The sequence below is a fragment of the Oncorhynchus nerka genome, linkage group LG11 (assembly GCF_034236695.1).
Source record: "Oncorhynchus nerka isolate Pitt River linkage group LG11, Oner_Uvic_2.0, whole genome shotgun sequence".
Classification (NCBI taxonomy): Eukaryota; Metazoa; Chordata; class Actinopteri; order Salmoniformes; family Salmonidae; genus Oncorhynchus; species Oncorhynchus nerka.
In genome coordinates, this window is record NC_088406.1 from 69988071 (window position 1) to 70000631 (window position 12561).

The window sequence follows — 12561 nt, forward strand, 5'->3', positions numbered from 1 at the left end:
AAACCTATGTGGTGTATATAGGATACTGCTTCAGATTAATGTATACAAGTGTTGGTTATACCTAAACAAGTCAGCACAGACCTAGAATCAGCTTACCCTCCCCACATGGTCCCGCGAAACCACCCAAATACTAACTCCATTCTACGACATCAAGTAATACAGTATCTGGAGTAGCAAAGCCTCCCTTATCAGTGTCCATTTCCTTCTTAAATCCTCCCTCCACATAGTATGTGTGGGAGGCCATGGAGGTTGTTATCCCTCCTCTGTTTCCCTGTCTTATCTGGAGAGAGGAGAGAGGGGGCCTTGGAAGCTTCCTGGTGTGGTTGTGTCTTGTCCCCTCTCTATGTCACTGTGTTTCGAGTGCTTTGCACGACATCAGATAAGGTTTTCTACTTCAGAAGCAAACGGCGGTGGAGATATACAGATACGAATGTTGAGGGGTATTCTGAGGAAAGACTTAACTAACTTTGTCAACATTTATTTGAAATGATTAAGTTTGCTGCAATATGCATCCGAAACATGCAAAGACGAATATTGAGAAATACAGTGTGTTTGAGATAAGATGCACTTAAAATCATATGCAGGCCAAGTTTTGTTATTTATATCAGAATGCACTTCAGTCTTGAATGCTTACATCTACCAGCTCAGCTGCTTTTAAAGTACAGTATTTCGCAATACCTTGTCCAAGCTGTTTGGCCTGGGGCAAGGTGATGTGATAAATCTGTTGGCTACAGCGTCAAAAAGAAGCCTTTTTAAATGTTAATCTTGTATCTCTTTCAGCCAGGAAATTGTTGAATTAAGTTACATCATGTTTCAGGAATTCTCTGATAAAATCATGAGAGCATTTTACAACCTAAATTGTTAGCCACTCCAATTCAATCCATAAAAACCTTCAGGAATTGAAAGAGAATGTATGATCATGGCCTCTCTTTCCTGGGTCGTGTTCATTAGACACCAGGCGGGAAACAACCGAATGAACCAGGCGGAAGACAACCGAATGAACCAGGGAGGAACTATCTGGACACTGTGTTCCCTACCTAACACGACCCTGTTTTCTCTCTATCTCTCAATCTCTATCCCCAGACCGTCGCTGATCGCAGAGGGAGTGTTGCGCCTGATAACTGATACCGGTCTAAACGGCGCCGTGATGAAGATCACCTGCTCTAAAGGGATCCACTTCCACACCTACGAGCCCCTGTCCGCTTGAGAGGAACAACGCGGAATACCGTCGGACTTCTGTCACCCACCCAGACAAAGGAACATAAAGTGGTCGGAGTATGGAGTCATTCAGAAAGTAAACCCATGTGTCTATGGAATTGGTTGAAATGTAGGCCCATTGAATTAGGAATTAGAATAGTCATTTAATGGGACCTCTATTTGTATTGGATGTAACCAAGATTCCAGTAGTCTTACTTAATAGGTGTGAACAAAGGTAGACAAAGAGGGTTTAGTTTTTGGGTTTCTCTCATCATAGAATCCTCCAGTTGATTTGACTAGTATGAGAGACTTGTTTCCCTCATCATATAATCCTCCAGTTGATTTGACTACTATGAGAGACTTGTTTTCCTCATCATATAATCCTCCAGTTGATTTGACTACTATGAGAGACTTGTTTTCCTCATCATAGAATCCTCCAGTTGATTTGACTAGTATGAGAGACTTGTTTCCCTCATCATATAATCCTCCAGTTGATTTGACTACTATGAGAGACTTGTTTCCCTCATCATATAATCCTCCAGTTGATTTGTCTACTATGAGAGACTTGTTTTCCTCATCATAGAATCCTCCAGTTGATTTGACTAGTATGAGAGACTTGGTACACATTGACTGCTGTATTTATTTTATTTATTTAACGAGTCGGCTAAAAAAAATCGTATTACCCAATTATGAAATGGACATTTTATCACAAATTATTCTACCAAATAACTGTAGTTTATTTATGATACAATAGCATACTTTATTATCATAGAATATGTGAAAATTGTATTTTTGTTGGTTGTCAGACAATAAACTTTGACTCCTTTCCTCTTCTCATTCCCTTGTTCAAATCAAATCAAATCAAATTTTATTTGTCACATACACATGGTTAGCAGATGTTAATGCGAGTGTAGCGAAATGCTTGTGCTTCTAGTTCCGACAATGCAGTGATAACCAACAAGTAATCTAACTAACAATTCTAAAACTACTGTCTTATACACAGTGTTAGGGGATAAAGAATATGTACATTATATGAGTGAGTGATGGTACAGAGCAGCATACAGTAGATGGTATCGAACAGTATATACATATGAGATGAGTATGTAGACAAAGTAAACAAAGTGGCATAGTTAAAGTGGCTAGTGATACATGTATTACATAAGGATGCAGTCGATGATGTAGAGTACAGTATATACGTATGCATATGAGATGAATAATGTAGGGTAAGTAACATTATATATGGTAGCATTGTTTAAAGTGGCTAGTGATATATTTACATCATTTCCCATCAATTCCCATTATTAAAGTGGCTGGAGTTGGGTCAGTGTCAATGACAGTGTGTTGGCAGCAGCCACTCAATGGTGGCTGTTTAACAGTCTGATAGCCTTGAGATAGAAGCTGTTTTTCAGTCTCTCAGTCCCAGCTTTGATGCACCTGTACTGACCTCGCCTTCTGGATGATAGCGGGGTGAACAGGCAGTGGTTCGGGTGGTTGATGTCCTTGATGATCTTTATGGCCTTCCTGTAACATCGGGTGGTGTAGGTGTCCTGGAGGGCAGGTAGTTTGCCCCCGGTGATGCGTTGTGCAGACCTCACTACCCTCTGGAGAGCCTTACGGTTGAGGGCGGAGCAGTTGCCGTACCAGTAGAAGTTGTGCATCTGTAGAAGTTCGTGAGTGCTTTTGGTGACAAGCCGAATTTCTTCAGCCTCCTGAGGTTGAAGAGGCGCTGCTGCGCCTTCTTCACGACGCTGTCAGTGTGAGTGGACCAATTCAGTTTGTCTGTGATGTGTATGCCGAGGAACTTAAAACTTGCTACCCTCTCCACTACTGTTCCATCGATGTGGATAGGGGGTGTTCCTCTGCTGTTTCCTGAAGTCCACAATCATCTCCTTAGTTTTGTTGACGTTGAGTGTGAGGTTATTTTCCTGACACCACACTCCGAGGGCCCTCACCTCCTCCCCTGTAGGCCGTCTCGTCGTTGTTGGTAATCAAGCCTACCACTGTTGTGTCGTCCGCAAACTTGATGATTGAGTTGGAGGCGTGCGTGGCCACGCAGTCGTGGGTGAACAGGGAGTACAGGAGAGGGCTCAGAACGCACCCTTGTGGGGCCCCGTGTTGAGGATCAGCGGGAGGAGATGTTGTTGCCTACCCTCACCACCTGGGGGCGGCCCGTCAGGAAGTCCAGTACCCAGTTGCACAGGGCGGGTCGAGACCCAGGGTCTCGAGCTTGATGACGAGCTTGAGGGTACTATGGTGTTGAATGCCGAGCTGTAGTCGATGAACAGCATTCTCACATAGGTATTCCTCTTGTCCAGGTGGGTTAGGGCAGTGTGCAGTGTGGTTGAGATTGCATCGTCTGTGGACCTATTTGGGCGGTAAGCAAATTGGAGTGGGTCTAGGGTGTCAGGTAGGGTGGAGGTGATATGGTCCTTGACTAGTCTCTCAAAGCACTTCATGATGACGGAAGTGAGTGCTACGGGCGGTAGTCGTTTAGCTCAGTTACCTTAGCTTTCTTGGGAACAGGAACAATGGTGGCCCTCTTGAAGCATGTGGGAACAGCAGACTGGTATAGGGATTGATTGAATATGTCCGTAAACACACCGGCCAGCTGGTCTGCGCATGCTCTGAGGGCGCGGCTGGGGATGCCGTTCTGGGCCTGCAGCCTTGCGAGGGTTAACACGTTTAAATGTCTTACTCACCTCGGCTGCAGTGAAGGAGAGACCGCATGTTTTCGTTGCAGGCCGTGTCAGTGGCACTGTATTGTCCTCAAAGCGGGCAAAAAGTTATTTAGTCTGCCTGGGAGCAAGACATCCTGGTCCGTGACTGGGCTGGGTTTATTCTTGTAGTCCGTGATTGACTGTAGACCCTGCCACATGCCTCTTGTGTCTGAGCCATTGAATTGAGATTCCACTTTGTCCCTGTACTGACGCTTAGCTTGTTTAATAGCCTTGCGGAGGGAATAGCTGCATTGTTTATATTCGGACATGTTACCAGACACCTTGCCCTGATTAAAAGCAGTGGTTCGCGCTTTCAGTTTCACGCGAATGCTGCCATCAATCCACGGTTTCTGGTTTGGGAATGTTTTTATCGTTGCTATGGGAACGACATCTTCGACGCACGTTCTAATGAACTCGCACACCGAATCAGCGTATTCGTCAATATTTTCATCTGACGCAATACGAAACATGTCCCAGTCCACGTGATGGAAGCAGTCTTGGAGTGTGGAGTCAGCTTGGTCTGACCAGCGTTGGACAGACCTCAGCGTGGGAGCCTCTTGTTTAAGTTTCTGCCTGTAGGCAGGGATCAACAAAATTGTTACATGACTATGTACGTAACACAGTATCTGTAACACAGTAATGCAGGTTTAGCTGGCAGAAAGAGGACTCCTGAGGGCTGGGGAGTTGTCAGCACACTACCTAGCTGAGCATGTTGCCGTTGGGCTAAGTATGTTGCCGTTGGGAGTGTTCACCTCACCTCCACTACCATGCAGTAAAACAGGCTTTGACGAGAGGACAAGGAACTATGTAAGTCATGCATGTAGACAGACAGACAGTTTTTATTTTATTTTCCAATCCTTTGCTGCTTTGAGTTAATTCCAGGATGTATGCGTGACAGGCATTCACATCTGGATATCCCCCCCTCCTCCCGCCATCCCTCTCCGCCCGCCCTCCCGCTATCAGCTGCAGTCTGTGTTAACTTGTTTACCAAACAGGCTTTCAGAGAGATCCTACGACCAGGAAAAGAGAGGGGTGGAGAGAGCGAGCGGCACACATTTGATATGGGTCACAGAAGGTGAAGGAAGATGCCTGATACAAACCTCATCAAATGAGGAGCGTTAGAGAAAATAAGAATTCCTCAGAACTGGTTACCTCATTCAAACTGAGACATTGATTGTGCAGGTGTGCCATTCAGCGGTGAATGGGCAAGACCAAAGATTCAAGTGCCTTCGAACAGGGTATGGTAGTAGGTGCCAGGCGCACCGGTTCGAGTTTGTCGAGAAATGTAACGCTGCTGGGTTTTTCACGCTCAACAGTTTCCCATGTGTATCAAGAGTGGGCCACCACCCAAAGGACATCCAGCCAACTTGACACAACTGGGAAGCATTGGTGTCAACATTGGCCAGTATCCCTGTGGAATACTTTCGACACCTTGTAGAGTCCATACCCCGATGAATTGATGCTGTTCTGAGGGCAACTCAATATTAGGAAGGTGTTCTTAATGTTTTGTCCAAAACAATGAAGTAACACATATGAAATCATGTAGTAACCAAAAAGGTGTTTGTATACCAACCCTACCTTGTCACAACACAACTGATTGGCTCAAATGCATTAAGAAGGAAATAAATTCCACAAATTAACGTTTAACAAGGCCCACCTGTTAATTTAAATGCATTCCAGGTGACTACCTCATGAAGCTGGTTGAGAGAATGCCAAGAGTGTACAAAGCTGTCATCAAGGCAAAGGGTGGCTACTCTCAAATATAAAATACATTTTCAAATCAAGGCTAAGGCTATTTTGATTTGTTTAACACTTTTTTGGTTTACATGATTCCATATGTGTTATTTCATAGTTGGCCTCAGACGTTTTCTCTCTCAACCTGGCCGTGTCTGATATACCCTGTTTGTCCAGTCTGATGTTTATACTCCATAATCACATCCTGAATGACTTCCAAGAGGATGGTGTTTTATGGAGCGTTGCAATTTTCTTTAAGGGTTTCATCCTTACTGGTCATCCTCTGTTCCAGTGTTGTATCTGTGTGGAGCGCTACCTGGCGGTGGTCTACCCAGTAACCTTCCTGAAGTACAAACCCCTCAGGTACAGGGTGAGGTGTTGTGCTGTCGTCTGGCTGATGGTGCTTGGGTCCTGCTTTGCTTATATGCTTTTGGTGAATCAAAATGTATAATGAATGACTTCACTTTGGGTTTCACCCTGGTTATGTGTTCTGTGATGTTGTTCTGCTGCCTGGCTGTTCTCAGGGCCCTGAAATGTCCTGGGCCGGGGGAAGATGAAGGGATGAACAACATGAAACTGAGGGCCTTCAGGACCATTTCAATGATCATGGTGTCTATGGTTGTCACGTACCTCCCACTGGTTCTTCAGTTGATCATTTATCGTTTTATAAAACAAGTGGAGTGTACATTTGGTATGTCCATTTGTTTCTCTATCATAGTGGTCTTTGGGTTTGTGCAGCCCCTTCTCTACATCCACAGAGCTGAGAAACTGCCCTGTATCAGGAGTCCCTGAAGAAGCTACATGTAGCATTTCAACCTATTAGCTCTGAAAGGCAATGATATATCTCTAGCAGTAATGAAATGAAATTCTATAATTATATAAACATTGTCCCTGACACCAGGGTTGCCAAATTTTTTGAACTTTTCCAAAATTCCTCCAACCAAGATTTCTGAAAAAACTGGTAATTTTTGGAAAGTAACCAGAATATTGCAACCCTACATGTGATAGAGACCAACTCAGGGAACTTGTGGGAGATTGATCCCTGGCCGAGTCATACCAAAGAATGTATGGTACCAGATGTTTCTCTGCTCGCTCCACCATTTCCTGTAATAGTTTGCCTAATTTATACCATCTAAACCACCGTGAAATATCTTTTCAATAACCAAAACTATTGTATTTTCAGCTGTTTTGAAGTAAAAGATGCAAAAACTAAACTTAAGGGAAGCATAGAAATAACGCACATAGAACAGATCTAACGCTTCTTAGCCTTTCTATGTGAATTTGGTCGGGTTCTCAAAAAGTTACATATTGCAGTTTTAAAAGGATAGATTGATGCTAAGGCCCTGTGATAGACCAGAGTCCTGTCCAGGGGGTTTACTTGTACATCAACCTGCCTCACGTAACAGAAGAGAGACTCCTGCTCCTATAAGCCGGTTTGGCTTGCATAAATCAAGGCTCGTGCAAGACTACTTATACAATGTGATACAATACAACACACCCATGCTAAGTACGATAATGTGTCTGCCTAATTATGTCATAGGTCCTTATTAAATGGAGAGATGGGTGGAATGGTATAGTGATGGAATGTGTGAGTGTGTGTAAATGTTCTCTCTGCTGTTGTTGGGCTTCTAGGCCATATGTAATGATAGGGTGGCTACATTGACTAGGAGCTGGGTACGAACTTTATAGTTGAAATCATATAATTAAGATAACAACACCGGTCATAAACCTATATTTACATCTACCTCCCAACCCCTGTGAATTAGACAGGATGTTCTCTCTCCTGTTCAAAACTCACATTGTGTTCAAATGACGCACGCAGCTGTTTACTCAGAATGGTGTACGCATGATGTATTCATCACACTGTTGAGTGCAAACTATACAATGTCTAAAGTGCATGTGATAATAGGGTATTTCCGTGTATCAGGGTGTTGAATTAAGTTGTACAAGAAGAAGGTTACACATCCTAATATGGTCCCTGATGTTTCCTTTTTGTGATGGTGTGCAATGTCAATCACAGCCTCAACTACGCCTTAAAAGGAGCAGTTCAGTAAAAACATATTTTCATGTTTTTGTATGATATTTCCACACTAGGTAAAGGTCAAAATAACACTCTGAAATTGTGAAAATTATGATAATGCCATTTTTGTGTAAGAGCTGTTTGGAAACAATGCCTGGAATTTCAACCTGTCCAGGTGAGATCTAACTTTTGGCCCATATCATGATTATAATAGACCAATGACTTCATCTGGTTAAAGGGGTGGGTTCTAGACCATCCTATCAGCCAATCAGGGCTATGTATGGAAATATATTGTGTATTTGTTTCCTGATGCCAACGTGATCGGACTGAGCATTTCAAGTGTGAAAGTTGATTCAGGGAAATTAAATAGTTATTTTCACTAAATAAACACACACAGTGATTTATTAGACATACAGTGAAAGACTGCATGGGGACTTTAAACACATGTCATTAGTCCCAGCTGCCCACTGCACAGAGGATAGGAAACTCTGTCACCACCGATAAAGTCCACTATAATTGAGAATTTCAATAAGCATTTTTTCTACGGCTGGCCATGCTTTCCACCTGGCTACACCTACCCCGGCCAACAGCACTGCACACCCCACAGCAACTCGCCCAAGCCTTCCCCATTTGTCCTTCTCCCAAATCCAGTCAGCTGATGTTCTGAAAGAGCTGCAAAATCTGGACCCCCACAAATCAGCCTGGCTAGACAATTTGGACCCTTTCTTTCTAAAATTATCTGCCGAAATTGTTGCAACCCCTATTACTAGCCTGTTCAACCTCTCTTTCGTGTCGTCTGAGATTCCCAAAGATTGGAAAGCAGCTGCGGTCATCCCCCTCTTCAAAGGGGGAAGACTCTTGACCCAAACTGCTACAGACCTATATCTATCCTACCCTGCCTTTCTAAGGTCTTCGAAAGCCAAGTTAACAAACAGATCACCGACCATTTCGTATCCCACCATACCTTCTCCGCTATGCAATCTGGTTTCAGAGCTGGTCATGGGTGCACCTCAGCCACGCTCAAGGTCCTAAATGATATCTTAACCACCATCGATAAGAAACAATACTGTGCAGCCGTATTCATTGACCTGGCCAAGGCTTTCGACTCTGTCAATCACCACATCCTCATCGGCAGACTCAACAGCCTTGGTTTCTCAAATGATTGCCCCGCCTGGTTCAGCAACTACTTCTCCGACAGAGTTCATTGTGTCAAATCTGAGGGCTTGTTGTCCGGGCCTCTGGCAGTCTCTATAGGGGTGCCACAGGGTTCAATTCTTGGGCCGACTCTCTTCTCTGTTTACATCAATGATGTCGCTCTTGCTGCTGGTGAGTCTCTGATCCACCTCTACGCAGACGACACCATTCTGTATACTTCTGGCCCTTCTCTGGACACTGTGTTAACAACCCTTCGAGCTTCAATGCCATACAACTCTCCTTCCATGGGCTCCAACACTACTCTTAAATACAAGTAAAACTAAATGCGTGCTCTTCAACCAATCGCTGCCTGCACCGGCCCGCCCGTCCAGCATCACTACTCTGGACGGTTCAGACTTAGAATATGTGGACAACTACAAATACCTAAGTGTCTGGTTAGACTGTAAACTCAGATTCCAGACTCACATAAAACATCTCCAATCCAAAGTTAACTCTAGAATTGGCTTCCTATTTCGCAACAAAGCATCCTTCACCCATGCTGCCAAACATACCCTCGTAAAACTGACCATCTTACCGATCCTCGACTTCGGCAATGTCATTTACAAAACAGCCTCCAACACCCTACTCAACAAATTGGATGCAGTCTATCACAGTGCCATCCGTTTTGTCACCAAAGCCCCATATACTACCCACCACTGCGACCTGTATGCTCTCGTTGGCTGGCCCTTGCTTCATACTCGTCACCAAACCCACTGGCTCCAGGTCATCTACAAGACCCTGCTAGGTAAAGTCCCGCCTTATCTCTGCTTGCTGGTCATCATGGCAGCATCCACCCAAAGCACGTATTCCAGCAGGTATATCTCACTTGTCACCCCCAAAGCTCCTTTGGCCACCTCTCCTTCCAGTACTTCCAGTACTCTGCTGCCATTGACTGGAACGAACTACAAAAATCTCTGGAAACTGGAAACACTTATCTCCCTCACTAGCTTTAAGCACTAGCTGTCAGAGCAGCTCACAGATCACTGCACCTGTACATAGCCCATCTATAAATAGCCCAAACAACTACCTCTTCCCCTACTGTATTTATTTCTTTATTTTGCTCATTTGCACCCCAGTATTTCTACTTTGCACACTCATCTACTGTCAAATCTTCCATTCCAGTGTTTTAATTGCTATATTGTAATTCCTTCGCCACCATGGCCTATTTATTGCCTTTACCTCCCTTATCTCACCTTATTTGCTCACATTGTATATAGACGTATTTTTCTACTGTATTATTGACTGTATATTTGTTTTACTCCATGTGTCACTCTGTGTTGTTATATGTGTCGAACTGCTTTGCTTTATCTTGGCCAGGTCGCAGTTGTAAATGAAGACTTGTTCTCAACTTGCCTACCTGGTAAAATAAAGGTGAAATAAAATTACATGTTGGCTCAGAGTCAAAGGTGTAAAAGTGGAATTCCCCAACCTGCTTTGAGAAATGCATACACCTCCAGGTTTTGAAAGAATGCTCCTGGTGAAAGGGTTTGTTCAAATGCCATTGCCTCGCTCTGTCCCAGGTACAAACATGCGTCCTTAGGCCTGATCTTACCCAAAGACAAATGTCTTTTAACCGTCTATTGTGTTCGCATTGTGACAAGATTTCCTGGTCACAATGCGTCATGGTCCCTGACTACCTCTGGAGGTGGTCGGAAGATCTAATCACAATCTTTTAATCATCAACAACTGTGGGTACTGTCATAATGTGGACAGGATCAGAACAAAGGTTAGAAACAAGTATAAACAGGGCTTTTGAGAAGTATGGCTCAATGATTTAAGTAGTTATTTAGAGAGAGGTTTCTTTCCACAGAGCAGCCCGTGAATGCTTTTCATTGAGTACAGCTCAGCATTAAACACCATAGTGTCCACGAAGCTCATCACTAAGCTAAGGAACCTGGGAATAAACACCCCCCTCCGCAAATGGATCCTGTACTTCCTGACGTGCCGCCCCCAGGTGGTAAGGGTAGGCAACAACACTTCTGCCCCGCTGATCCTCAACACTGGGGCCCCTCAGGGGTGTGTACTTAGTCCCCTCCTGTACTCCCTGTTCACCCACGACTGAGTAGCCAAACACAACTCCAACACCATCATTAAGTTTTCTGACGAAACAACAGTGGTAGGAATGATCACTGACAACAATGAGACAGCCTATAGGGAGGAGGTCTGAGAACTGGCAGTATGGTGCCAGGACAACAACCTCTCCCTCAATGTGAGCAAGACAAAGGAGCTGATCGTGGACTACAGGAAAAGGCGGGCTGAATGGGCCCCCATTAACATCGACGGCACTGTAGTGGAGCGGGTTGAGAGTTTCAAGTTCCTTAGTGTCCACATCACCAACGAGCTATCATGGTCCAAACACACCAAGACAGTTGTGAAGAGGGCACGACAAAACTTTTCCCCCTCAGGAGACTGAAAAGATTTGCCATGGGTCCCCAGATTCTCAAAAAGTTATACAGCTGCACCATCGAGAGCATCCTGACCGGTTGCATCACCGGATGGTATGGCAACTGCTCGGCATCTGACCGGAAGGTGCTACAGAGGTGCTACAGAGGTAGTGCGTACGGCCCAGGGCATCACTGAGCCCAAGCTTCCTGCCATCCAGGACCTATATAATTGTTGGTGTCAGAGGAAAGCCCATAAAACTGTCAGAGACTCCAGTCCCCCAAGTCATAGACTGTTTGCTCTGCTACCGTACGGCAAGTGGTACCGGAGCGCCAAGTCTAGGACCAAAAGGCTCCTTAACAGCTTCTACCCCCAAGCCATAAGACTGCTGAACAATTCATCAAATGGCCACCGGACTATTTACATTGACCCCCCCTCCATTTGTTTTGTACACCGCTTCTACTTACTTTAGTTTATAGTAAATATTTTCTTAACTCTTCTTGAACTGCACTTTTGGTTAAGGGCTTGTAAGTAAGCATTTCACGGTAAGGTCTACACACGTTGTATTCGGCGCATGTGACGAACAAAGTTTGATTTGATTTGATGGGAATATGGCCCTGTCTTCACTATTATTCTACAATGTAGAAAGTAGTCTAAATAAATGAAAACCCTTGAATGAGTAGATGTGTACAAACATTTGACTGGTACTGTATATTATGGTGGTACCAATCCTTCCACTTTGCTGTGTATATAATTTCACAATGGGTGTAATACAACACACCCATTTCCTGGTTATTCTGTCCTGCTTCCGGGAATCTTCATATCCAGAATTGTTGGCACCTTAGATAAAAATGAGCAAAAAAGACTGTATAAAATAAATAATACAACTACTGAGCTATATTGATTGCTCCATACAAATTGGGAAATTATATTATTTGATACTAATACAATTGCTCAGAGAAAGAGATTTTGTTTAACAAGTATTCTTTAAAAAAAATCAACAAACAAATATAGGGGTCAAAATAATTGACCCCCATGTTTTCAGTAGCCTCCCCTTGTGAGGATAACAGCAATGGGTCTTTTTCTCAAATGTTTTATGAGATTGGAGAACACAAAATCTCTTTCTCTAAGCAATTCTATTAGTATCAAATAATATAAGCTCTAGACCTCAGCTGAATCTGGTAATGAATGGTGTGGCTGTTCAACAAGTTGAGGAGACTAAATGACTTGGTGTTACATTAGGTTGTAAACTGTCATGGTCAAAACATATATATTCAATGGTTGTTAAAATGGGGAGTGGTCTGTCCATAATGAAGA

At 43.9% G+C, this 12561-nt stretch overlaps 1 protein-coding gene across 1 annotated transcript in view; it reads left to right on the plus strand.

Annotated features, from left to right (window-relative positions):
• LOC115137487 (15-hydroxyprostaglandin dehydrogenase [NAD(+)]) overlaps positions 1–2034 on the plus strand; it is a 44888-nt gene extending 42854 nt beyond the window's left edge. The window contains exon 7 of the mRNA XM_029673811.2: positions 1084–2034. Coding sequence (XP_029529671.1) covers positions 1084–1207 — 124 coding nt within the window. The 3' untranslated portion in view covers positions 1208–2034. The remainder of the gene's footprint in view (positions 1–1083) is intronic.
• Positions 2035–12561: the final 10527 nt, after the last annotated feature.